General features: G+C 52.3%; 8 protein-coding genes across 8 annotated transcripts; 4 read left to right on the top strand and 4 right to left on the bottom strand.

Annotated features, from left to right (window-relative positions):
- Window positions 1-42: 42 nt before the first annotated feature.
- On the bottom strand, window positions 43-2,035 carry N7459_004148 (uncharacterized protein; the record flags this gene model as incomplete). The annotated part of the gene is made up of 6 exons (XM_056943332.1): window positions 43-366; window positions 423-846; window positions 896-1,046; window positions 1,105-1,702; window positions 1,727-1,844; window positions 1,875-2,035. 6 exons carry the CDS (start codon window positions 2,033-2,035, stop codon window positions 43-45), a joined length of 1,776 nt encoding a protein of 591 aa, XP_056800215.1.
- A 1,081-nt stretch (window positions 2,036-3,116) lies between these two features.
- On the bottom strand, window positions 3,117-4,621 carry N7459_004147 (BRcat and Rcat domain-containing protein; the record flags this gene model as incomplete). The annotated part of the gene is made up of 3 exons (XM_056943331.1): window positions 3,117-3,384; window positions 3,450-3,590; window positions 3,660-4,621. 3 exons carry the CDS (start codon window positions 4,619-4,621, stop codon window positions 3,117-3,119), a joined length of 1,371 nt encoding a protein of 456 aa, XP_056800214.1.
- Window positions 4,622-5,566: 945 nt separating this feature from the next.
- Window positions 5,567-6,370, top strand: N7459_004146 (oxidoreductase, short chain dehydrogenase/reductase family; the record flags this gene model as incomplete). The annotated part of the gene is made up of 1 exon (XM_056943330.1): window positions 5,567-6,370. The coding sequence occupies one exon, from the start codon at window positions 5,567-5,569 to the stop codon at window positions 6,368-6,370; it is 804 nt and encodes a 267-aa protein (XP_056800213.1).
- A 326-nt stretch (window positions 6,371-6,696) lies between these two features.
- Window positions 6,697-7,962, top strand: N7459_004145 (Saf4/Yju2 family protein; the record flags this gene model as incomplete). Its single annotated transcript, XM_056943329.1, has 3 exons — window positions 6,697-6,709; window positions 6,762-6,771; window positions 6,825-7,962. The coding sequence occupies 3 exons, from the start codon at window positions 6,697-6,699 to the stop codon at window positions 7,960-7,962; spliced, it is 1,161 nt and encodes a 386-aa protein (XP_056800212.1).
- A 164-nt stretch (window positions 7,963-8,126) lies between these two features.
- N7459_004144 (serine/threonine-protein phosphatase 2A activator) lies at window positions 8,127-9,677 on the bottom strand (the record flags this gene model as incomplete). The annotated part of the gene is made up of 3 exons (XM_056943328.1): window positions 8,127-8,579; window positions 8,640-8,991; window positions 9,046-9,677. The coding sequence occupies 3 exons, from the start codon at window positions 9,675-9,677 to the stop codon at window positions 8,127-8,129; spliced, it is 1,437 nt and encodes a 478-aa protein (XP_056800211.1).
- A 192-nt stretch (window positions 9,678-9,869) lies between these two features.
- On the top strand, window positions 9,870-11,600 carry N7459_004143 (uncharacterized protein; the record flags this gene model as incomplete). The annotated part of the gene is made up of 2 exons (XM_056943327.1): window positions 9,870-11,388; window positions 11,443-11,600. 2 exons carry the CDS (start codon window positions 9,870-9,872, stop codon window positions 11,598-11,600), a joined length of 1,677 nt encoding a protein of 558 aa, XP_056800210.1.
- Window positions 11,601-12,846: 1,246 nt separating this feature from the next.
- On the top strand, window positions 12,847-16,797 carry N7459_004142 (M protein repeat protein; the record flags this gene model as incomplete). Its single annotated transcript, XM_056943326.1, has 3 exons — window positions 12,847-16,404; window positions 16,516-16,586; window positions 16,650-16,797. The coding sequence occupies 3 exons, from the start codon at window positions 12,847-12,849 to the stop codon at window positions 16,795-16,797; spliced, it is 3,777 nt and encodes a 1,258-aa protein (XP_056800209.1).
- Window positions 16,798-17,932: 1,135 nt separating this feature from the next.
- On the bottom strand, window positions 17,933-22,227 carry N7459_004141 (Tetratricopeptide-like helical; the record flags this gene model as incomplete). Its single annotated transcript, XM_056943325.1, has 3 exons — window positions 17,933-20,551; window positions 20,636-21,790; window positions 21,862-22,227. 3 exons carry the CDS (start codon window positions 22,225-22,227, stop codon window positions 17,933-17,935), a joined length of 4,140 nt encoding a protein of 1,379 aa, XP_056800208.1.
- Window positions 22,228-22,953: the final 726 nt, after the last annotated feature.

Here is a 22,953-nt window from a genome sequence, read left to right as displayed (position 1 = left end):
AAGATCTAATATACAAGAGAAGATCATAGATGTACAAAAAGATTAGTGGGTCGGCCAATTGCCTTCCCATCGGACTAGATGTTCCTCATCAATCACCACCACCATCCACACGCCAACTTCGCCGTTGTTCGCCAGTAGCGGCGTACAGTGAATCCAGCGATGGCGGCCCTGGTCACTAAAGCGTGTCACCCACTTGATTCGTGCCGTGACACTCCGTCCCGCCATCATCGCATGCAGGATACTGTCTCGCTTTTCGCCGGTATCGCCAATGCGAGACAGAAATGATGATTGCAGCATGCCAGGAATCTGTAGTGACGGAGAGGTGAAAAGAATGCGGAGAGAGGGGTATGGTCGGACGAGAAGATACTGGTTCAATTAGTTAGTACGCAAGCACAGATGCATCTCGATAGAAGGCAACGTACGTGTTTATAAACGCCAATTAGAGATCCGCCGGGATTGTAGTTCAGTCCCGCTGGAGGAGAGCCAATGCGGATTTCGCCCTCGTTCTCGGGGCCTAGCAGGAATAACCGACTAGTGCTCGGACTGAGCTGATCTGCAACCGAATGGAACAGATTGCCGCCGTGCTCATGCACATTCTGTAGCTCGCGCGGGCTGAGCAATTCGCTCAACTCCTGGAATTCGGTCTTTGTTGGCTTTGCCTTCTGGGATGTGTTGTCATCGGCTTCTTTCTCGGCGCTGAGCTTTTGGAGCGACTCCATCTTTGCGCCTTCCAAGGCTAGGCCTGAGACATCGATTTGTGCTCCGATAAAGTACCGGATCTTGCCCTGGCTGTCACAGAGGGGAGCACACTGGAGCAAATTCATGAATGGAGAGCCATCGCGACGGCTGTTTGGATCGATCAGCCTTGCTCGATACTTCAACGGTGAGAACTTACTAGTTGAGAAATAATTCTGAGTGGTGTCGACCAGCTTGGATGCCTTCACGGATGCGTCTGACGCTGTTTGGGTTGGTCTTGGGGCCCTGCAAGAATCGACAGTTCCGCCCCAGGACATAGTCCATGCCATACTGCGTAGTTCGGTGGAATTCTAGATATACAAGGTCAGCACACGCATACTCACCCGGTCCACGCGAGATAAAGCCTACCTCCAGAAGCAAAGATAATGGGATTATCGGGCCGTGACGGGTCTGTCAAGCAGAACACCTCCGCTAGCGCGTCGGATGTGCCCTGGAATTTCTCCGGCAATGTTCCACGCACGCGCTCCTCGACGACTTTGCTGGTAATGTTGATGCACGTCGCGGTGATGAACGCAGGCAGTTCCTCGGCAGTCAGGGCCTCTAGCGCATGCTGCACCCGCGCCTCCAAGGCCGGATTGGAGATTGACCCCACCGGCTGTTTCGCGGTCTCAATTCCCGCGGTGGGGACGTCAACCGAAAGCCGCACTAGCGCATTCGCGTACTGGATCGCTTTCAATGCCTTGCTCGCATTGAGATAGTACGTCAGGGTGGGAATGGACTTGGGGCGTTCGGCGACGAGAAACTGGCGGAAGCGCGCGAGGTAGCGCTGATGAGTGAGGATGGCCTGCATATGCTCGGACGAGAACATCGTGTCCGCCTGGCGCTCGAGCGTGTGCAGTGGGGGGCCGTCGCCCTCGTACGGCGCCACCAGATCGAAGGAGTGCCCATCTTCACTGCCCTCTTCGATGGGGTTGAACTGCTCGGATCCGTCGTGCGGGTTGGTCGCCTGGAGGAGGGGAAGCTCGTTGACGATGAAGTTGCGGCGCATCGACTTGACCGACGGCTGGGACCGGAGCTCGTGCGACTCGCCAGTCTCGCTGGGCTCGTTGGGTGGAGTGGGACTGTTGCTGATCAGCGCACAATAATGCCTGGCAGTTCTGCCTGTTCGTGCTACTCACCATTGCTCGGCCGCGCCGTTGCTGCGCGCATCCTTTTTGTACTGCGGCTCGGGATACTCGGGCTCGGTGTCGTCGAGGACGATGGTTGGCGCGTACGAGGCCAGCGAGGAGGCCTTGGACGTCTTGTGGGGACGACTGTCGGGGATGTCGGGGATTTCCATGACGGCGAGGGCGATGGCGATGCGCAATGGGGGACGAGCTTCACACGCTCATGCATGGTGCCGCGGCCCTTTAAGGATGGCCAAATGGATCATCGACCCTGCTCGCCCAGTTCTTCCATCGCGCCAGGATGTTTTATTGAATCCCATCCACGGTTTGCGGGCGACGATGGGCGAATGAATTGTGATCCATACGATGAAGCCTGCGAAGATCTACAACGCAATTTTCGAGGGAGTCCGATCGCGATGATCGATCGGGCGATCGTCAGGTCCCACGAGGCAGCGCGGCATGAGATCAGATGTCGCAGGGAGCGATGATGCAATGGATCAAGGAACCCGCGCTCGCGGTGGGGCGTGTCGCGATGCCATCGTTCGATTTCTCCGGCGCTATTGAATTGTCAATCAAGGTTGGTCTGGGCCCGCCATCCTGAGTGGACACGATGAGACAGGATCGACACGATGGAGATTCGGGCGGGCGGATTTTAAATCATTCATCTTGAGTGCACGTGAGACTAAGTCAAGATGCATAATTCTCTACTACTATCAATTCCACTTTTCCACCCTTGGATTCGGTATTTCTAATTGAGACTCGGCCCCGGATGCTCCTCCGCTCATCAACGTCACTTGGTTACGCCGAGGTGAACTAAATAGTTACCTATCTCAGTCAATTCTCAGTCACCGTCGTGGCTCCTTACAGAGAAGATATTATATGATGTTTATCGAACGCTAGCTGCTCTGATAGCATCCACCCATGGTTTATAAGCTGTGGATGATAAGGCACTCCTGACCGAGTCATGCAATGACTAGTCGAGCTGTCATCTTCCGAAATTGGAAACGGCAAAGATCCATAAACCAAGTCATCGGGATCAAGGAGCCGGAGTCAACCTTGGTTGGAACCTTGGAAGTATATCTTGTTTACACATGGTTCTTTCCGCAGGCTATGAAACTTAGACCTCAGCAAGGGAGGAAACCAGTGGTTGTAGCTATGCGTAACTTGTCCGAGATCTTGAGAAGACATTGTTCCTTCCAAGAGGAGATTTCACTTTTATGATTCCTGCCATAGAGAAGTTGTTCGACAAATGCCTCAAAGGCTGATCTGATCTTCCATCGGCAGATCAGATGAATAGCCACGATCGGTGTGGCACAAAAAGACATCCCTTGAAACGAGCCACTTATCCGTAACTTCCATCCCTTCGCACGCATCGTAGCCGAAGCCACCAGCTACCACCAGGTAGGTACATAGGATCAGAGCCGATTGAATCTGCAACGCACGCAGGCACGCAGTCGGCATGTAGGGCATTGGAGAATAAACAAGTGCAGCTGCTGATTGCATTCCTCGCACCGATGGGTTCCTTGAATTCGTCTCCACTGTCCCTCGTGCTCGCAGTCGGGATGTTCTCGCATTCGCCGGGCATACTCTTCAGCAGTCATGGGCTCGCGCTCACGGCCCACAGTGCGTTGGGTGGTTTCGTACAGCCTTCTCTCATCCCACTGGGCACATTCACAGGTCTTCCACGGGAGACCGCAGAGGTAGCAGAACTGATGTCCACACCGGCAACTAGTCACAGAACATAGTATCGTTAGAGGTTCTTCTTGATGGAAGTGTCAACACTGGGATTGTACGTACGTCATATGGTAGCACCCGGTGTGCAACTCGAGCAGATGGCCACACTTCGCGCATTCCTGCCAGCCTTGTGTTTTTCCCAGTTCGCGCAACTCATCTTGTATCTCATCACACTCATCGGTGTGACTTGGCTGTTTGCAGAGGGTGCAAGTCTCTTGCTTGCATTCACGGCAGATGCCAGTATACCCCTGCACGTGCTCAGGCAGGATGTATGCGGAGCAGAGCTTGTTGGAACAGTAAGTCCGGAAAGGATCATTCCGTTCAATTGATTTCTCCTCGAATCGCCTGACCACGTCGAGATCGAGAAACTTGCGCACCGCTGAGAAAGGGAGAGCTATGCGGCAGCAGCGTGGTGGGAAGAGGGAATCGTCGATCAACGAGTCTTCAAAAAGCCTTGCGATGCAGGTTTTGCAGTAGCTGTGTGAGCAAGGTGACTCGAACAAGTCAACGAATGGATGGAGCTCGGTGCATAGTGTACACTCGCGTTGGCCCCGACTGCGAGTTCCTCGACGAGCGGCTCGAGTTGATGATTCCGCTTCGTCGTCTTCGATGGCCAAATCCGAGAACATGGCCAGATCACGCATGGGGTTGTAGCTTGGGCCTTTTGTAATCTGGTCCATTTGCTTCATGGATTCGATATTGGCCGACTGTACGTCCTGCGGAGGCAGTTCGTCAGGCTCGGCCATCTGTAAAGCTGTGCAGCGGTCGGCATAGGCTCTCTTCTCCTCTTGTATCAAGAGCGAAATGGTAACTCCGTCATCCTGAACGGCTTTGGCAATGCTCGCAGCCATGGCTTGGTCGCTAGAGACAGTGTGTTCATTGTTGAGCTCTCGCTTCCACTCATTAAGAGCCAAATCCTGATCAGACAGGGGGCCTTCGCGACCCTCCATCTTGGAAAATGCCAGTGCGTCTTCCACGTCTCCCTGTAGCAGCTGTAAGATGAGGTGGGCAGAGGCTTGGTCCATCTTGAGCAGCGACACTATCAGTCAGCTGGGCTGATCGAAATGACACGGCGGTGTTAGAGCTGACTCACTTGAAGATTTGATGTCTGGACACTTGCTCTGTCAATGAGCACCAGAGATACTCTGGGATGTAAAGAATCCACACGACTGAATTTGAAGGATTGGATGAAATCCTGGCGGTGACAAGGAGGGTGTTGAGAGGGAAGGGGGCATGAAGAGATGAAGTGAGGGCTGAGAAGGGCTGCTCATCAAACACCGTGGAGTGGCCACCTACTCGAGGCAGTCATCGCAAATGACTGCAAGAGTTCAGACTTGCGAATGTTAAACATCATGTTCACTTGCACAGCCCTTCTGTCTTGATCTAGGCAGAGGAAATGGGCGGGAAAGCACTTGCTAAAGAGAAGACAACACCAGGATGCTACGGCGCCACTCCTATGTTTACCTGCCTCGATGCCTGGCTATCCAAGTCCGCCTCTGAACGCGGATGCCCGGGAGTGCCAATGTACTTTCAGGGTCTCCCTAGCTATCTCGAATAGCTTCAATCTGACCTATCGTCCCACTCCGCTTAGAAATCCTCGGACGAGGCTGAGCTCGTAACTTGACCGTGTCGGAGCGCCGGTCCAGCTAGAAGCCCCGACCCCGAGATCCTCCCGCTCTGTGGACAGTATTAACCCACGTTCCTGCAGCGCCAGAAAATGCAGTGAGTCTTTCTTGTGAAGCTTACTCAGGTCGGGGTCGGGTTGTTCAACACTCCTGCGGCCGAAATTAATCCATCGTGGCATCGGAAAACGGAGTTCGCTCCTGGAATTTAGCAGCTTCCCCTCTCCATAACTCCATCCATCCATGTTGGACTTATAAAGATCGATGATTCCCAATCTAATAAATCCAAAGAAAACAGAACAAGCTACCCATTGAATTACTAGTCCAGCGTCACATCCCCCACACACTATGGCTGCGTCCCTTAAGTATACGGCCAAGCTGGTCAACCAGCGCGTGCTAGTTCTGGGAGGCACCTCTGGAATTGGATACTGTGTGGTCGAAGCAGCACTCGAGCACGGCTGCAACGTCGTTATTTCGAGCTCCAACAAGGCCAAGCTCGATAATACCGTCGCCCGCCTAAGGGAGGCCTATCCCACTCAATACGACAAGCAAAGCATCACCACCCACGTCTGCGACTTAGCGGATGCCGCAACCCTTGACGCCAATCTTGAAGCTCTCTTCCAGGCTGCCACGAACGGCGGCACCGTCAAGCTGAACCATGTCGTCTTCACTGCCGGCGATGCTCTCAAACTTCCGCCGCTGTCTGAGGTCACCCCCGAAGTGATCCACCGCAACATGAACGTGCGCTTCGTCGCACCGGCTGTGATGGCCAAGTACATCGCCAAATATGTGGAACTGTCCCCGGCCAGCTCCTTCACCATGACTGGAGGTGTTGCTGCGCACAAGCCGTTGCCTGGCTGGTCGATGGCTAGTGCGGCGACCTCGGCCATAGAAGGACTGGCTCGTGGACTAGCTGTAGACCTCAAGCCGGTGCGGGTGAATGTCGTTTCACCAGGTGCGGTGCACACGGAACTCTTCTCGATGTTCCCGAAGGAGGGCCTGGAGAGCATCCTGCAGCAGTTCCGCGATCGATCGACTACTGGCACTGTCGCGAAGCCGGAAGATCTCGCAGAGAGCTATATATACATCATGAAGGACCATTTTGTCACGGGCGTCGTTATTGACTCCAGTGGTGGTGCTCTGCTGATCTAGGTGGAATCCAGTTAGAATCCAATTCGTATAGCGCTCAGCAATGTCCATTTTTGTGCAAGTGATCCCACGGATGGCTCAGAAGAAAATATGTAACGAAGACGCTGGTCTCCGGGCGAGTCGGTTATACGCTGAGTAATCCATATTAGGCCCGTTATCTCCGGCACCGAAGCCAACCTTGAAGGTTCCGCCGGTTGAGCTTTGCTTCTGCACCTGCGACTCTCGCTCGAGCTGTCAACGGACCAGGCCCCACACTTGCGCATCTCGGGTTGCCCTTGTACTTTGTTTTCATCTCATACCGTGGACTGCGATAGTCCATAAATCGCAAGATGCAGGGTTTCAGTAAGTCCCGTTCCCACGATCGCATTGGAACAAACGCTAACACCCCGGGCAGATATGGGACGGTTCGTGGTGGTTACTGCTCGATTTACTCAACGGACACTGACTTCTCTTGCAGATATGTCCCTCCGGACCAAGAAGGCGTCGCCTCCGCGAACAAGCTCGCCGGCAAACACCCTCTCGGCGCCCGCGCCCGCCACCTCCACACAACCGGCGCTCTCATCGTCCGTTTTGAAATGCCCTTCGCCGTCTGGTGCACAACATGCAAGCCTCACGAGACCATTATCGGCCAAGGTGTGCGGTTCAACGCCGAGAAGAAGAAAGTCGGCAACTACTACTCGACTCCAATCTACAGCTTCCGCATGAAACACACTGTATGTGGCGGGTGGATTGAGATTCGGACCGATCCGCAAAATACCGCGTACGTGGTCGTCGAAGGCGGGAGGAAAAGAGATACCGGCGAGGACAAAGAACTCCAGCCGGGGGAACTTGCTATCAAGCCGCATGCCCTAGGGCAGGACCCAGCCGAGAAGGATCCCTTCGCAAAGCTCGAGGGGAAAGTCGAGGACAAGCGTCGCGCAGACACGGAGACCAGTCGGATACTGGAGTTGCAGCAACGTCAGAATCGTGACTGGGATGATCCGTACGCGCAGTCGAAGCGGTTGCGACGGACGTTTCGCGCTGAGCGGAAGGGGCTCGAGAAATTGGAGGCAAATCGGGAGGCACTGCAAGACAAGATGAGTCTTGGGATTGATCTTGTGGATGAGACCGAAGAAGATCGCCGGCGAGCGGGAATGGTGAATTTCGGCGACGATCGAACTACTGTTGATGAATTCGCGGCGCGGACAACACGGATGCGTCCGATGTTCGAGCCTAAAACACCGGCCGAATCATCTGATTTGTCCAAACGCACCAAAAATGCGAGCAGAGCTCCGCGAGCAAGGACGGCTGATCGGATTGCACAACGCAAGGTTTCCCTGAGGAATGAGTTGACAGGGAATACCCGTGCGGTCGTGGATCCTTTCCTGAACGATGGTTGTGACGATCAGGATGTTTGGAAACCAGGCATCAAGAGGAAAAAGCTACCTCATACTGCTACGCCCCAGGGTGGCCCGGTGTCTCCACCGGGCCACGCTGAGACTTCAATTACTCAAACGGGTTCACTCGCTCCAGTAAAGCAAGACGATCCTGCCGCTGGGCCGGTGGTTGGACAAGTACCGCCAGCATTAGTGAGCTATGCTTCGGACTCTGATTAGCTCGGGCATACTTCTTGTGCTTTGATTTGTGTCTATGTTTTGACTATGATACCCTGGGAGGCGTTGAGATTTTACATTGTGTCAGTGCGGGCATAGAATTCATTGTAAATCCTATTTCACATGCTGAAGCTGTGCTGTTTTGAGTGGGTATCACATTTTAATACTCATTTTGCCCAAGGAGCTTTGGTAGGCCCATCGCCGCCCGGCGGAGGTGGTGTCTGAGTGCTTGCCCATGGAGCTCTGGTAGGGGCAATAGGACCCGGAGGGAGTCGAGAGGTATCTGGAAGAGATGAAGGTGAAGGCGGTGCGCCGCCTTGTCTTCCGACTGCCCATGGCGCTGCGGTTGGCCCCATCGGAGGTGCGCGAGAGCTGCCGACCCCTGCAGTAGCCCAGGGTGCCTTGGTGCCAGCATCCATATTTGGCCGAGCCATAGTAGAAGATGGAGGCCCGGCGTCCGGGATAACAGGCCGCGATTGTGGACCGGATGTGCTATGCGCTGTAGTCGGAGGAGCCACTGCATTTGGATCACGCTCAAAGCTGAATAGAGAGCCGAATGGGAAGTGCTGCACGACTGGAAATTTGGACAGAACCTCTGCGTTGTACATTTTAATCATACCCTAGAGAAGGTGGGTATCAGTTTCGTGCTTGCTCGATACATGTGGGAATAATTTGCTCACCTTATTGATCTTGCCCCATCCAGCACGAATGCCGGATATATCGTAAAGCATTGGGCTGTGCTCCCAGAAAGGACCCTTCTTCACATCATAGATGAACCCAATTGCCGAGAAATAAAGATTTGTTTTCCTCTCCTTCTCCACAATCTTGACCTTTGCGACCCCACCTGGGTCAGGGGAGTCTGGTAGTGACCCTTCTTCTGGTGTCAAATCAGATTCGGCGATAGCGGGGGAGAGCTGCGCGGAGCCGAAGATGTATGGAATGAAGGAGTGGTCGTCGAGTCCCCAAACCCCATGAGAACCAGCAGGCTCAAGTGTATATGTTTTGATAATAGACCTCACAAGTTCCAGATACCTAGATGCATGGTTAGTAGGAATTCAAGACTCTTGCGCGAGCGGGTTTGCTGACGGCTCGATCACCCCGAGCACAATAGCTCTCTCCTCCACTCCATTATCAGACTCGGGAAAGCCTCCAAGTTTCCATATGGCAGCCAAGAAGGCAAGAAAGCTTAGTTCGTGCCCTGTGCCATAGTCCAGACGTTGTCCACTTCCCCAGCTACCCAGGAAATACGCCTTCAATTCCGACTCCGCAGTTGGTCCATCCGGGACTGAAGATTGCCTGTCCAAGAGCTCCGATGGCAAGCACTCTCGCAATAAGACTGACGCTCGGCTATCCAGAACATCATGCCATTTCCGAAAGCTAATATTCCCGAATCTGCGTGGCCCAGTGTCGGGTGGGACCTCTTGTACAATGTCTTCGAGTTTGGAGAGTAGGCGTTGCAGCTGTCTGACGGGCGCAGAGAATTGTACTTCCTCGGAATTTATAGGCCACGTCTGCACAGTTCCATCGGGGAGTCTTTCAGGGAACATTGATCGGTTCAGCTGTAACAGAAAAGTCATGATGTCCGTGTAGGCTTTCGAAACCAGGAAAGGTGACACATCTTGGGATTCGTGGATTTTCTTAACGGGCTTGATGAAATTGTGCGGTTCTGAAGAGCCCAATTTGGGCAGAATGCGAACTGCTCGACCATCGGTATCCATGATGAGCGCGCGTTTTGAATCGTGCCTGCGTTGAAAGTTGCGCGTGGAGGGGAAAGCGGGATGACGATAGGGCGGGCGGCGAATCCCCACCAGAGCTATCCGTTTCTTTATCGGCTCCCCAGCTCCGTCCGATCTTGAACCTCTCCTTTGCAGCAAGTCGCGTGTCACGCCAACCGCTACGGCTTTGCGACAATGCCACCCGCCAGGAAACGGAAATTTCGCAGCTCTACGACCGATAGCCTCGCCATTCTCAATGGCATTAACAAGCGCGGCAACGCCGAAAAGAGAAGACAGACGACTAACGATGCGACCATCTATGACGTCCCTCCCGACTCGCCGGAGCCACCAAGCATGATGCTACGCAGTGAAGCTCGAATACGCGATCCTGTTCAGTCGGCACCAGAAGCCAGCAGATCTGACCAAGAACATAATGCATCCTTATCCGATGATGAAGGGGCATACGAATCCTCTCGATCCAACCAAGATCACGCCCCCGGATATCAAGAAACGGAGGGTGAAAATGCGAAGAACAACGGACAGGAGAACGGAGAAGACAGAGAAACAAATGGGAAATCCGGAAAAGGGAATAACCGAGGAACTGAAGAAGAGGTTCTGGACGATCCGACTCATCTCCAGGGCTCAGACAACCTCGAAGATCAACCAAGCGTCGACTCCCAGGCTACCTCTCCAGGTTCCTCCACTTCCCAGCAGCCAGAGCCAACATCGCATCAAGTACAAGCCAGCTTTGATGTGTCGGCTCAATGGTCCGATCGTGCTGAGTCAGTACCGAGAAATACGGTTCAGGTTGTCATCAATAACAGCAACAGAAACTTGTCTGGTAGTCGCGGTGCTGGCGAGACCTCCCAGGACCCCTCTAACGATTTGGGCCATCGATCAGAGACGCAGCATACTCGACCTGACGATGCCCATGATACTAGTGTCAGCAGCTACTCGGCGGACTCGCATAACGAAAGTCTCACTCTTGATCCACATCAGGCTATGGAGAGCCAGGCTGACTCAACACTTAACGAGTTGGATCGATGGTTCCTTAAGGAGGTCGACAACAGCCCTTTCCGGGAGCAATGGAGGTTTCTCCGCCTCAATGGAAAGGGGCTGTGGCGGCGGGTTTCCGGGCCCCTGCCTCGACGCTTGCAAACCGTTCATAACTTGATCATAGAGCTGCAAAGCACCTATACCGCGTTGACGGAGACGAGCGACTCACCACTTCAAGTCCAAAACCTCAATGAATCCATCTACGTTGAGATCAAGGGAGTTCTGGATTTTCCAGATCGGAAAAGTAAAACAAACCCTACGACGGCGTTCAGGCAGATGCTTCAAGTGGAAGGACACATCATGCCACGACTGGTCATTCTGATCCAGTGTACCTTCCGTGTCTACCGGAAACTGGGGGTTCTTGCATACGACTCGCTGCACAGCAGTCTGGAACTGCTTTTCAAATGCTGCAAGCGCATATATGACCTGTGGAATTGTGGATTCCTTGGAAACAAAAGGCCACGTCCAAGGTCTCTAATGTTGCTCCCGGGACTGCGGCGTCTTCGAGAAGCGTTGGAAAATGACACGCTGAATGGGAATCCCATCGAGGAGACGGAGGTCCCTCCAAACGCCCCGCCGCTCCCTCAAAATCAGTCGGCAGAACCGTGGACTGGGGAGGAAGAGCATTATCTTTCAATTGGCCTGGAACGATACTCTGGTTCGAGCTTTTCCTCCCTCCTATGAATTACTGGATGTCTAACCCTGTCTATAGGAAGCAATCGTTATGTCCTGATCAAGAGACATATAGGGCACTACCTCCCGCAGCGGACCATCAAAGAACTAGAAATCAAAGCCAAGGAGCTCCAACGGGGTTTGGCGCGTTCATACACTGATCAGTCCAGCATGCCCTCGTGGTTGCAAAGTATATAAGCTCCACTCAGCGGGCCATCAAGTACGCGACTTGATTCATTTAACGCCGGGGTTGTGCCTTTGTTTATTTGTTTAGATTATTGCAAGATACCCTTGAACATTTGTTAGCACTGTATGAATCTATCGAGCCTCTGCTCACTTTGGATTGATATTTCTATGTGTATTTGGGCGGTTTACCTATGTAGTCCCAGTGGTTCGGGTTGAGCCGCGAACCATGGATGCGTGTCGCGGTTGTTTTGGTCTGTGAACGCGTGGTTTGTCAGGGGAAAATAAGGCCTACGTGATTCCTTAATAGTAACTACATTCGCTGCGTCAGGGTGTTTGCTCTCAAATTTGAGAATGAGAATGAGAAGCTTGATCTTTAAAATCGACAGCAATGCAACTTGAGGAGAAAAGTCTGTAAGGTGGTGATTGGCACCGCTGTTGTCTCCTGTCTGCTTCGGAGTTAGGTGATCGCCAGTAGACAAACAATTGAAAGAAGGGAGATGAGATGCAACTAAAATTCATTAAAGAGCGATTAATACCTCGGACCCTGAGTTTCTCAGAACTATGAATTCGGGCAGCCCACCAAGTACGCAGCACTCGCGCATGGAGCAGCGACGATCCCCCCTCCTCCGTCGACACCGCTTTCACTTTTCCCGCTCTCTCCTTTTCTCTCCTGCTGCTCTCTCGCCGAGTCTGTTGCGCCACACGCCCTCCTCTCCATTATTCGCTTCTCGTGCCCTTGATCAGGCTGATTTCCAAGCCAAAGTCTCTGGCAACGAGGCTTGATTTTCTCAACCTTGAGTACCGAAGCCCCTGAAACTACCGGTCCCAATCTGCGCGCCGCGTGAGTATGGCCTTTTGCTTTGGACACATGCCTTCAAGATTGCGAGCCCAATTCCTTATTGCCTCCGGCTCTCATCTCCTCGAATGCTCCTTCTGCGGCTGCATCTTGAAACCTAGTACTACAATTCAATTGGAATAGCGTGCTGTGGTCAATGCTCTTTTGTCCTGAGATTCGGAGCTAGAGCTTCGGAAGTTGCACAAACTGCCTGCATTACACCCTCGTCAAGTATTGAAAGCTGGCGAGCCTGCATCTTGCTGTGCTCTAATTGATCCTCTAAGTTGAATACCTTTCGTCTACCTGCTGCTAACTGGTTTGCGCTTTTTCTAGGACCCTTTTCTGTATAATATCTCGCGTCGTACAACTGTTTTTAGCACGAAGCCTACAACACCTCCGCCCTAATTATTTCAATTTAACCATATGTCGTCTACCGAAGAGCCTGTTCCTGCCCCTTCCGATGCGGACGTGGAGAATGCACCTCCGGCGACCCCGGTAGAGTCGTCCATGCCCTCGGGAAGCGAAGATGTCGGCAAGTCTAGCCCGGAGGCCTCGAAGGAAAACATCCCAGCATCCCCCGCAAAGGCCAGCCCCGGTACTCCCGCAGCCTCGAAGCGTCCCGTGTCCGGAACGGCTTCTGCTAAGCGGCCAACCTCTTCCTCGACTGTATCGAAAACCGGGGCCACGTCTACTACGCGCACCAGTTCGAGCAGCGCGTTGAACAAGCCTCCTACACGACCCACGACTACCTCAGCGACTCGGAAGCCATTGAGCTCGTCGACCACTTCCTCGCATCGATCTCGACCGTCAGTCAGCAGCTCCGCCGATGAGAAGCCTCGGTCAATCGCAAGCTCTGGAGATGAAAAGCGAGGGATCTCTGGCACTGCCAAGCGTATGTCCATAGCCGGCACTACATCGACTCGCGCTCCCTTAAAGTCAACATCTACCGTTGATCGGCGATCGAGTGTAGCCGGCTCAACCACGGAGAGGAAGCCCGCTACTTCGACGACTGCCGCCCCCCGCACCACAACCTCTACCAGCAGGCCGGTGGGCAAGCTTACCTCTACCACCACGTCAACTACCCGACCAGCCTCATCGAGCACAGCTTCCCGCGCAACAACTCGCCCGACAACCGCCACTTCTGCTACACGTACTGCCACTTCGTCTACCACCGATGCCAAGAAGCGGTTGAGCACAGTGTCTGGTGCGACTGCAAAGAATGCTGAGGATGCCGAGAAATTGCAGTCCCTACAGAGCAAGCTCTCAGAAAGCGAGGAAACTGTTGCGAGCCTCAAGTCGGAGCTTGAAAAGGTCAACGAGAAGCTGAGCCAACTTTCCGTTTCGGGAGAGGGTGTCGAGAAGGATGTGGAAGCCTCCAACACCGTCAAGGCAGAGCATACTGCAGAACTCGAAAAGCTGGCTTCTAGTCATGCGGAAGAACTGCAATCGCTGCAGGCCAGACTAGAGGATGCCGAGGCACAACGCAAGGAGCTGGAAGAGAAATCTCAGAAGGACCTTGAGGAAGCTAAACAATCAGCCACTGCTCAGGGAGACAACCAGACTGCAGCCGCGCTTGATGAGCTCAAGGCCACACACCAGGTTCAACTTGAGGGCCTTGAAAAGGAATTGGCGGAGCACAAGGCCGCTGCTTCTGCTTTCGAAGAACAGATCAATACTTTGAAGCAGGATCTTGAAGCGCAGAAGACCACGCTCAGCGAAGAAAAGGCTTTGGCTGTTGACGAAGTGCGCCGGGAGCTGAAGGGTCGCGACCAGGTCCTTGAGAATCTCAACACTGAACTGAACAAGCTCTCTGCTTCCAAAGACGAAGAGTTCCAGGCCGAGAGGGAAGCCAGCCAGCAGTCTATTGCCGGGCTGGAGGAGCAAATTGCGACCTTGAAAACTAAGCTTACCGAGGCCGAGTCTGCTACTCAGCAAAGTTCGCAGGAAACCGCAACTTCCCTCGCTGAGAAGGACAAGGAGATCGTGGACCTCAAGCAGGCCCTGGAGAAGCTCAATGGTGAACTCAATGAAGCACGTGATGGTGCCTCCAATGACTTGACCGCTAAGCTGAAAGATCTTGAGTCTTCCCATGAAGCCGCGATCGCAAGCCTCAAGGCGGAGCATGATGGCGCATTGAGTTCTCTTTCCGCATCTCATGCGGAGGAACTCGCCGTCGCTAAGGCTGCTGCAGAATCTACTGGCACAGAACACTCCGAGAAGCTGCAAGAGCTTCGCGATGCGTTGGAATCTTCCAAGACTGCGGCCCAGGGAGACCATGATCGTGCTATCTCGGAACTGAAGGCCGCCCATGAGGTGGAGCTGAAGTCTCTACAAGAGAAAATCACCGAATCCGAGAAGGCTCTGGAGGAAACTCGGCACGCTCTAGAAGAAGGCCAGACCTCGGCCCAGGAGTCGGCTGTCCAAGAGATTGAAGCGCTCCGCGAGAAAGTTGGAGCATTGGAATCTCAGCTGTCTGTTGGGACAAGCGAAATCAAGGCTCTGCAGCAGGAGGTTCGCAGCAAACAAGCCGAGGCTGAGGAGCTCTATCACAGTTTGAAGAACCTCGAGGGCGAGTCCAAGTCGAAGGATGTTGAGAAGGACAGCAAGCTCAAGGTCGTCGAAGAAAAGGCCGCTGAGGCTGCTCGAATTTTGGAGGAGCAAAATTCCCTGGCTGCCACTGCTTCCGAGAAGCATGCTCAGGAAATTCAGGCTCTTAAGACTGATCATGCTGCTGAACTGGAACGGATCAAGCAAGAGGCCTCCGGCTCTCACGAAGATGCATTGAGTGCTCTGCAAGAGAAGCATGACGAGCTGTCTGCCAAGAACAAAGATCTGGAGTCCAGCCACGCCACTCGCGTTGAGTCGCTTCAGGGTGAACTGAAGTCGCTTGTGGAACGCCACGCCGGCGAAATCGCAACTTACACTGAGTCTCATCAAAAGGAGGCTACCGACCTTCAGAGGCAACTTCAGGAGACTCAGGGCAAGTTACAGGCTGCTCTTGATGGGGCAGAGACTTCCAACAAGGCTGACAAGGAATCTCACGCAAAGGAAATTGCGGAGCTCCAGAAGGGCTTCGAAGAGACCAAGTCAAAACTGCAGGCCGAGCTTGAAGCTGCTGAGAACTCCAAGGCTGCCGATGCCGATGCGGAGCACGGAAAGGCTATTGAAGAACTTCTCACCCTTCAGGAGGCAAAACTGTCCAATCTCCGAGATGAGCTCGAAGCATCCAACAAAACCAAGCTCGAGGATCTGCAAAATTCTCACGCTGCTGCTCTGGCTAGTGCCAACGAGCAACTTTCTCAGGCCAAGGCTGCTGCCCAAGACACCTCTGCTCTTGACAGCTTGAAGGCAAGCATCGCGCAACTTGAGAGCAAGCTGGCAGAATCCGAGAAAGCCCACGCTGCCGTCCAAGAATCTACAACAACCGCCACCCGGGATCTCCAGGACAAACATGCTGCCGAGCTTACCAAGCTCCAGGCTGATCATGCCGACCTGGCTAATCAGCACAAGGCAGCCCTTGCTCAAGTGGAGGAATTCAAGGCATCTCTTGCCGCCTCGAACAGCAGCAAGTCTGAGCTAGAGTCGGTTATCAACCAGCTCACTCAGTCCCAGCAGGAGGTGAGCTTGCTGAAGACAAAGCACACATCTACTAGCCAAGAGCTTGAAGAACTCCGAGCCCAAAACAAGACCATGGAGGAGAAGCTTGCGGCAGGTGAACAGAACCTGAATGATCAAATCGACAAAAACATGGTTCTTCTCAACCAACTCGGTGATGTCGACTCGGCCATCTCGGGCAGCCGACGACGCGTCCGTGAACTTGAGGCTGAACTGGCCGCACTAAAGGCGGACAACGAGAAGAGCGGTTCATCCGGTCTGGATGCAAGTCGGTGGGCGTCGGCGGATGAAGGCAGCGAAAAAGCTGAAGATGGGGGTCCAGCCGCAGTGGAAGGTGAGGACCTTGGTTCATCCATCGAGGGAACGGTGGGAGATCCCCGTTTGAAGTCTTCCTACTCCTCAGATTTACCCGTCTTCCATCCATTCACATGATATTTGAGCCAATTACTTCAAACAGAAACTAATTGACTTCCGTAGATGGCAAGCATTCAGGAACAGCTTAAACACATCCGCTCGGCAAACGATGAGTGGTATGGTGAACATCGCAAGTCAGTTGGAACTCTTGCCTTGGAAATATTTCACGACACGCGCTAACACTTCCCCCCTTGCAGGCTCATCGGCGAACTGGCCCAGCTCTCGCGCCGAGCCAGTCCTGACCCCCGAAGCCTCTCTTCCACTCCTCATCCCGAAACCGCAGCATCAGCTCCCGTATCAGAAAGTAGCCGTGGCTATCCTGAAGAGGTCGCTTCCTCCCGGTAGTGCCTTCGCGACCACGCAAGCTTTCGGCGCGCCTAGCAGGGAAGTATCGTATCTCTGTGGGCGTAAGATGACTTTCCTTTGTTCGATCCTGTTTCTTTCGTTGCGTGCGTGGCTTCGCTGTATTTAATAGGACCCAGGATACCCTGCTTTACTGTCGGACTCGTCCGACCATTCATGTTTAATACGCTTATTGCTTAATGCCACCGTACACATACATTCTCTATTCGCCTCTCCGGGCATTGGGATCGCGGACGAAATACCTCGCTTGGGCCTTGGCGCATTATAAGCCTCAAGGAGGACCATGATGAAATAATGATTCATAGTGCTGGTCCCCATTCGTGGTGCTCGATAGAGACAGCTGCGCTGATTCTGTATGTAGAGATTCAATTCCAGCATTTGCCATCTGCTCTGGGACCAACGATAGGCGCAATAGATGAGGCGAAAACACCCCCAAAGTCTCCTGAAGTTGCATTGCAGCAGCCGCACGCATGCCGTGAAACCCACTCATGCGGTCGTAGAGGACAAGTAGTCCAGGATATCCTCCGAGTTATATCAGGAAGATCCGTTCGTCTGAAGCTGGTTCCTCGTCTGGGAGAGACTACGCACGGCTGGTATCCCCAAATCATGGTCTGTCAATCCGGGCAAGTAAGTCTTCCAAGGTTGTGAACCGGGATGACAAGTAACGCAGGATCCCATGGAAACACATACTGTCCCGTTTCCAGATTGGCGGGTCAACTATTCACGATTGGCTGCGCTGGTAGGCAGTCTCCTAGTTATTCTTTTCGCGTTCCTATGGTGCCGTACCGACTATTCTTGGTTGCAACCGGATAGAGTTATCCCGGTGGATATCGATTCCAAGCAAGGATTTAGAGAATCCTTAACCTTTTATTCACGAAATTCCCTCTCGGGTAATAGGCATCTGGGAGATTAAAACATGAGCAATCAATGACACTATAACATTTGAGGAGGGGCAGATGACTGATCAGCATGCCTTTTACGAGGTTGCATAGAGGTCTATGTACAGACATCTCGATATTGAGCTCTAATGCTGATGGAATTGAATATTGAGCTTATTGAAATCAGAGTATTTTATGAATATCAGATGGCTATTCAAGATAGCAGCGCCTGCTATTCCTCATAAATCGTATTCTACCTTCACGCAATTCTTAAACTCTTCGACTCCCACCCATGTTCCATCCACATACAACATTCCTCGCTGTGCTTCTGTCCACTCCACGACAGGCTGCGGAGGCTGGGGAACAAACTTCCAGGGGTGACTTGAGCCACAAATATTTATGCGTGGAGTTCCGGCCTTTACTGATGCCAGGCAATTCGGGCAAAGGTCGGTATCCACACAGTAGGAACAATGTGCTAGAGCATCGACACGGTAGGAGAGGCCACATAAATCACAGCCCATGGACAGCTCGTCTTGTTTAGACCTGGTTGCATTGAGCATAGACGAGTAATATCGGACCGCAGCAAATTTCTTCTCGTCTCCTAGGCCGGCCAGAGTGTCTGCCAAGGTTGCATAGTGGAAGACATCATCCAATGAATTTCCCCCACTCAGCAGTGGAACACATTCGACGAGAGCCATCTTGAAGCTCGATATCGCTTGGTCCTTGAGACCACAAAGTTCATAGAAATGGCCTAGTTTGGCCCACGTCCTTGCATCTGATCCAATTAAGCTGCCCTTGGGAATAACGGGGCCACAATTATCGTCAGACGAATCAAGTGGCCTGCCCTCCATCGAAGATTCAAGCCATTCACCACACTTTTGTCGCTCCGCATCTGATATATCAGGCTGTAAACATCGGGCGAGGTAGACAGAAGTGAGTTTGATGGATGATTGACAGACAACGTACCACAAAGGACCTTCTGGCTTGATCCCATGGTACTTTTTGATGAGACGCTCCCATATATTGGTCGCAGAGACTAGATCATGCCCATACGTCTCGTAGAGCCGAGCCAAACTCAACTCCAGGTGCCCAGCTGACACAGTTTTCCCTCGACGGTAGGCTGCTGCTATAGCCGATCTATAGGCATGCATGAAAAACAAGATGCTGTCTGTGTGAAGAATGATCGTATCGAAGTGCAGGGAATCAAAGTCGTCTATTGATGAGCAACGGTACCATAAGAATATGTTGAGGCAAGTGAGGGGCTTGTATGGCTTCTTGGAGGGCATTGGCTCATCCATATGGCGCAGGAAGCTCAAGGCTTCATCGTATCTCTGTTCCTTATGACAGCATTCAAGGATCGCAGCCGCACAAACCTCACAGTATTCCATCCAGTCGTAGCCTTTGCGGTGATGAATGATTGCAGTTTGCCAATCTTCAAGTCTGCGGTAACACTTTCCGATGGAGTGATAAGCGTCGTGAATTATATGACGGTTCTCGGTCAATTCGTATTTTTCAAGCGAATCTCTTTGCGCCTCCAAACGCTCAGCTGCAACCTTGTACAGCCCGATGGCTGCGTCGTATTTATCTTGACTCTTGTACATTTTTGCCATTTCAAAATGAGCTTGCCAAGAGCTGGGGTTTAGGCCTAAGGCTTTTTGATATTGCACAATGGCATGGTCAAACAGGTTGAGTTGTCGCAAGATCTTGCCGACATTTCTGTACCAGGTGGCATCCACGTCAAGCCCACTCCAGTTTGCTGCTTCGAGAACTTTCTCCACGGAATCAACTTGGGAAATTGGCCGGTCATTTCGAAGATTTATGAAATTGAACACCGTTGCACAGCGGGACAGCGCCTCTGAATGACCCTCTTCGCCTTGGTGTCGCAACCAATCGGAGGCGGCAATTCGGGCAGCCAGATGAAGAATGTCCACTTGGTTCTCCGACATAGCCTCATGGTACCAAGATTTGATCTCCGGGGTGAACAGTGCTTGGGCATCGGGATCACGCAGCCATGTGTTGAATAGATCCACAACATCCCTGGAGAAAAGGTGAGTTGTGTTTGGGAAGAAGTTGTTGATAGAGTCCTCGCTAGACAACATGGTGCCTAGGCCGAGTCCAATGGCTTGTTTTGTGTCTTTACTTGTTTTTGTGATGTCGACATCTCTCAAATGCCCTACCACGAGTTGACATGCATAGAAGATAATGTTGTAGGCACTTCTCCGCCGGACCTTGTCACCAGAGTCGGTAAAATTGATGACTCCTAAACATCTCCGAAGCACGAGCAGCTGGGCTTCCTGGTGGTTGTACACAATCGATGGCGCATTATCTCCAGCAGATATCTCCACTCCTTCATTTCTGAAGAAATCACCCAGAGACGCATGGTTGAATGTGACGGTCGTTGCGTAGACGTCGGAGTTGAACTGACCCCTGTCTTCAAGAGCATCAGGCTCGTCGTCCTCATCATAAGAGCCATCGCCATCTATAACCCTCTTTTCTGCTGCTTGCTGAAGATCGGCCGTTGTCAATCCATCATCTCGGTTCAAAGAGAAAATAGATGCAAACTGGACGCGAAGCGACCCTTCAAGCCAGATCCATCCCTCCCCATCTGAGCTTTTCCATTTCAACACATGGTCCACCAACGACAAGGAGAGAGGGATTTTAGCACACGTTATCCAAGCCAGCAATTCATTCAGATCGTCGGCATGCTCAGGGTCATGCTGCAGGTTCTCAGACAAGCCCCTCAACACATGTCGGATCATCTTTGACAGCCCCTTTGGAGCTATATTCAGAGCTTTTCGTATTCCTCCTAGACTGCGTATGCGCAAAAGCTCTTGGAGCATCAGACCTGCCCAGAAAAACTATGTTGTGTTAGCGTCAAGCATTCCCCGACCTTGGAGCTTGATAGGACTGTTAGGGTATAGAAAAGAATAGAATTTGCCTACCATTCCCTGGGCACCAGTAGATACTTTCTGCACGATTTCGGATCGGAGGTCTTTTGGCAGCTTTCTCAAGTATATTGATCGCGCGATGCTGGTTTCAACGTAGTGCACGATATCCTGGAAATTGTTGACTTCGGAGACATGGATTGTCGGAACCTTGAGCATCTCTATAAGATCATTGATTTCTTCTGCAATCTGAGGTCGGCCAAGCATGAGGAGATGTATACGCCCTTCAGGTTGAATGTCTTTTGCCAGCTCAAACAACTCGGCTCGCTCGTCGGAGAATGCTTCGTCAAGGGCATCTAGAACCAGATACACCCTACTTCCACGATCTTTGTCGGAGATGAAGAAATTGACGAACAGCTTTTGCCATAGGCTTGGGAGTGTTTCAATATCCTCCGACTGAATGCAATCCGCGATATATTGCGAGTATAGCCAGTCATTCTGCGCAATCTGCCACGCGATATTGCAGAGAGCTTGACGGGGGGAGCGGGTCTTGGGATTGTCGTCTTTGAAGAAGAAGAATCCAATCGAAGTTGGCTGTCCCTGAACATCTTCAGGGTATGGCTCCTTGAGGTGCCTCACGATGTTAGACGCAAGATAAGACTTTCCCGCGCCTGGGTTTCCGGATACCCATAATATCGGCTTCTCCCGATCTATCCAGTTCTTGAAGTTGGGCTCTTCCAAGATCCAGTCCGCCGTCTTCGGGGTCCGGCTTCGTTGCATTGCGTTGTATCGGTCCTCTGCGCCGGTATTTGGCTGAAGCATTTGGCGTATCCGGCTCATTGCATCCTGGTCTAGTTTGTGGCGCTCTTGCAAACCTGCCTCGATGCGTTGGAGCCGCTCGTCGATCCTGTCGACATTTTGATCCACCCGAGAGAGGGTAGAGTGAGTCACTTTAGCATGCGTCAGAGTCTCAGCTCCCACAAGGGCTGTTTCACTCTTAATCAGCTGTGAAAGCTTAGCCACCGCTGCACTGCCTCCTCCATCACCGCCGAGCAGGACATTCTTTCCGTAGCTGAGCAGCCTGCCCCTTTTGATCTCTTGCCTTGCGAGAGCAAGGACTTCCAGAATGGTTGTGAGGATTTCAGCAAGCTTTGAGCGTAGCTCCTGGGAAATGTCATGTTGAGAATACACCTCGAGACGGACGGTGAAGTCCTAAACTGCCAATGTTAGCGCCGGCGTTTCTCTTCTCGTCGCATTCACCAGAAGAAAGACCAGATTCATACTTTGAGAGAAGTCATCAATTCAATAATGGCATCGTACTTTGCTGAAACACCCTTGGCTGCATCTAACAAGTATTTCACGCCGTTGAAGACAATGGTACTAGGCTGGCAGACCACCGAAGCGCCTCCTGCCGCAATGTCTCCCAGTGCTTCAATCGGCGACATAGCAAGTTTCACTGTTTCGAAGATCCGGTTTCCCTTGTCGCGAAAGTTCGAGAATGCTCTATTTTCCCGTTCAACAAGCTCCAGAAGCGCATTCACAGTGGTGACACCTCGCAAAGCCGGGTCGTCGACTCTTTTCTTCGTAATTTCTTCATATTTGTGGATTGCCTGGTTCCATATTTCAGTGAGCTGTTTGGAATCAGACATCCCGATGTCTCACAGGCATTTGCCCCGTGCGAAAATGGCGATAAACAGCAGAGCAAGTAGTCAAACTAGCCCCGCAGCCTCGGTCAAAATAGCGTGGGGTTCATCACGGCCAGACTAGTCCGCTTTCAACCTTGGAAAGCCGGGGATTATCTAAGAAAAAGCGTGCTCGATGGGATGGATCTACATGGCTAGGGTGTATCACCGCGCAGGGGAGTCTCATTCCTCGGTAATCCACCAAGTCTAGCTATATATCTGAGTTATAGGAGGCTGGAAAGGCTACTTGGGTGATGTCAAATTAATAAGAGCATAGGTAGGAGAGAGGAAGTCTTCGTAATGTGGACGCCTAGTCTATCTATATTCACGAGTAGAAGCAAATGACTTCGGGCTTTCGTAGTTAGCCATACTGGAATAGTTCAGAAAGTTCGCCATTATTCTAGAAGCCGTAAAGCGTGCTTTATGCGATGATCTAGACCATCAGAATAGCTAGGTTTCCATGGGTCCCACCAAAGTTTACAATCATACACTATCACACGCATCGGCATACTCACGGGGACTGGGCCTTGCTTTCTCCGGGCTACTTTACCCTATACATACTCAAGTATATTTTATAGATTGTGCTCTCAGCCCTTTTCCTGTTCTTACTCATTCATCCTCGTATTCGACGTCCACCAGCGGACACTAGTGTCAGGCCGACCATCCGGCGATCCCACCAGCTCCCGCGTTCCC

The sequence above is a fragment of the Penicillium hispanicum genome (genome assembly GCF_028827665.1).
Source record: "Penicillium hispanicum strain IBT 35686 chromosome Unknown utg000004l_segment0_segment0, whole genome shotgun sequence".
Lineage (NCBI taxonomy): Eukaryota > Fungi > Ascomycota > Eurotiomycetes > Eurotiales > Aspergillaceae > Penicillium > Penicillium hispanicum.
This window is presented reverse-complemented; position numbering and strand designations above follow the sequence as displayed.